Source organism: Daktulosphaira vitifoliae, unplaced genomic scaffold (assembly GCF_025091365.1).
Source record: "Daktulosphaira vitifoliae isolate Bord-2020 unplaced genomic scaffold, ASM2509136v1 Scaffold_1, whole genome shotgun sequence".
Classification (NCBI taxonomy): domain Eukaryota; kingdom Metazoa; phylum Arthropoda; class Insecta; order Hemiptera; family Phylloxeridae; genus Daktulosphaira; species Daktulosphaira vitifoliae.
Window position 1 is genome coordinate 86,255,801 of NW_026099572.1, and position 2,935 is coordinate 86,258,735.

A 2,935-nucleotide genomic window follows, 5' to 3' on the forward strand; every position below is an offset into this window, starting at 1 on the left:
AAAAAAATTTAAATGCTGCTAGATAAGACAAAATGCTGAAATAATATTTTAAATGCATGTATATATAATACGCAAGTTGGTTATTTTATGATTTAAACAGTTAGCATTTAAATAACACATAATCAGCAAATTTTAAGACAAAAATATAACGAAGTAAATTTAAAAACTGATATATATCTCACAGTACCCATTCCAGCAATTGTTTTTAAAACGTCAACCAATTTTAAACCGATCGCAGTGTCAAAAGAAATGCTAATTCATCATTTTGAAATTCTACTGTAAGATTGTATAAGAGTATGTGTGATCACAGTCATTCGATCAAAAGCGTATAAGCAACATGTCATCACAAAGTATTAACAACGAAGAATTTTTACAAATTCTAAATAATATGAAAAGTGAACCGTTGTCTCCACTACTTGGCGAAGAAGAATTCGCAGATATAATAAACGAGATGAAAATTGAACCGCTTTCCCAAACAATGGTAAGTAATTTAAAAATAATTTTATTTATGCGATTATAATAAAATATATATATTTTCGCAGTCTCAAGAATTATTACCAGATTTTTGGAATATGGATGATTATTATTTAAATATAGTTAATGAAATAGAAAATCCTGCATCATATTCGATGATCGATGCGGCCCAACATCAAACTTGGTTAAATGAAACGGTATGTGTTTAATATTTTATATATATTTAAAAAATTTTCATGTTTTTATTATAATAATAGAATCAGTTAAATAATGAATCAGTTAATGGAAATTGTCTTCATCTCGGAACACCTCCATGGTTGAATTTTGATACGGAAGAAGATTTATTGGACCTAATAACACAGGGAACGTGGGTTGATGATGTAAAGACATCAGATTACCAAGAAATGATAAGTAAGTAAAAAAAAATTATAAATCTGTTTTAAATAGTAATAAAATTATTATCGTATTTCAGAAGACGTTAGGAGTTGAAATAATGAATTTGACGACGAAGAATGTGCTCGAGAGACAGATGAATTATCACTAGCTGTATTCAAAGAATATGAACAAAAACATTGGAAAAAAAAAAAGTTAAATAACTATTTCAATAACAATAGTAATAAATAAATTTATAAATATATTAATAATGTATAATATTGTAAATAAATTTAAATTTAATCATTAAATGTAAAACATAAATAACTAAAAATTATAACTAATTATGTACAATAGTAATTGTTTTAAATTAAAAAAAATATTATACTTATATTAATTTTTTATTTCATAAATTAAACCACCTTGTGTACTTCGCTAGTCATAGCGTTATACTCGAAAATCTTATTATGTAGTATAAGACAATATGCTGACGTATCTTTTGGTATAGGAATCTTGGTTTCGAATTCAATTCGAACGTCTACATGTGCACTTTTAATTTTTTCATTCTGTTTCGAACAATCGATGACAACCATAGGTGCAATGTCTTTGAATTCATCTTTAGTCAAAATAGGATCACCATTATCGATATTATAGATNAGTCAAAATAGGATCACCATTATCGATATTGTAGAAAGTATCTTGAAACGATGAATACATTTGATACAACGCTGAATATTTATCATTATCAAAATCGATGTTTAAACTGTCATATGGATAAGACTCTGAATTTAAAAAAACTTTGAGCGATGATAGAGAACAATGATCAAATCAACTCATGTCTGCAGATATAATGTTANACAATGATCGAATCGACTCATGTCTGCAGATATAATGTTTTTACGTTTAGTTTGAAACGCTATAATCACATATCTAGGTTTTTCAGTGTGCGTTGACGTTTTAACGGCCCACGAATGATTTGTTGTTTGTGGTAAATATGGATGTTCAAATAATTCCCAGCTTCTAAAAGCAATGTAAAGTGGTTGACGAGAATCTAATGTCTTCAAAAGTTGCAATCTAACACCATCCTCGACGTTTATATGCGGCATTCTCCACATAATTTTCGCGATTTTTATTTTACCATTGCCTCGTTCACATTTTAACGCGTTAATATCCACGCTAGATCTATGCAATATAAGTTCTTGACGAGAATTTATTATAATTTTGCGATGATCTTCCGCAAACCCCATGATTAATTTAAGGGGTATACAAACTTCAAAGTTTGTCTTACTCTCACCGCTCTCATTCCATCCAGCGTTTTGATATCGGTAAAGGTTAGCCGTTTGAAAAGACGCATAACCTTTCATACATGTCGTTATACCAGGATTTCTTATTTTATCGAGTTCGACCGAGTTTAATTCGTAACGAATTTCATCAAACAGAAACATAATACCGTTGTTAATTATTTTAACAAATGACGCACCTTCACCCACCGATTCCATATTTTTTTCTACTTCACCTTCGATGTGTAGTAACGATTCGCTGGGTAGAGTGTACAAATCTTGATGTTGTATCGCAATTCGTATTTCATCGTTATTCGACAGCGCATTACTAGAAAACGGTTGATACGAATGATATTCAAATTTTGTTATACTTTCTTCGAAGTATGGTTTTTCGTGTATGTTCAGAATGTCTTCCATAATGGTTTGCAAGCGTGTAACCAAGATTTAAGAGAGTATTCAAGCTATCCTTTGTTAACACTGGAAATTTTGAAACACAACTGTTGTCAATGTCGTCAAAACGTTTTCTTTTAACGTTATATCGTACTCCCATAACGGATATGAACACGAACTGTTACACTCTCACCTCTGAAATCGACAAGTTCTCCGTTTTGATCTTTAATTTCAATTTTTACGTTATCTACTTGATTAGTCATTACAGGGTAATAAATCAGATTGTTAGGTGATTCTACAATCTTATAGCCGGGCGACACCAAAGGATAAAACTCATAAATTGAACACGTCTCGCGTCCGTTAACAAATGCACCATGTACGATATCACACTCTATTCTTATACATGATAATGGATTGAT

General features: G+C 30.2%; 2 protein-coding genes across 2 annotated transcripts in view; one reads left to right on the top strand and one right to left on the bottom strand.

Annotated features, from left to right (window-relative positions):
- The first annotated feature begins 7 nt into the window (after nt 1-7).
- LOC126906725 (uncharacterized) lies at nt 8-1,188 on the top strand. The gene is made up of 4 exons (XM_050687496.1): nt 8-481; nt 543-671; nt 732-885; nt 947-1,188. Exons 1-4 carry the CDS (start codon nt 338-340, stop codon nt 961-963), a joined length of 444 nt encoding a protein of 147 aa, XP_050543453.1. The 5' UTR covers nt 8-337; the 3' UTR covers nt 964-1,188.
- A 1,471-nt stretch (nt 1,189-2,659) lies between these two features.
- LOC126896083 (uncharacterized) overlaps nt 2,660-2,935 on the bottom strand; it is a 5,084-nt gene continuing 4,808 nt past the window's right edge. The window contains exon 4 of the mRNA XM_050668539.1: nt 2,660-2,912. Coding sequence (XP_050524496.1) covers nt 2,660-2,912 — 253 coding nt within the window. The remainder of the gene's footprint in view (nt 2,913-2,935) is intronic.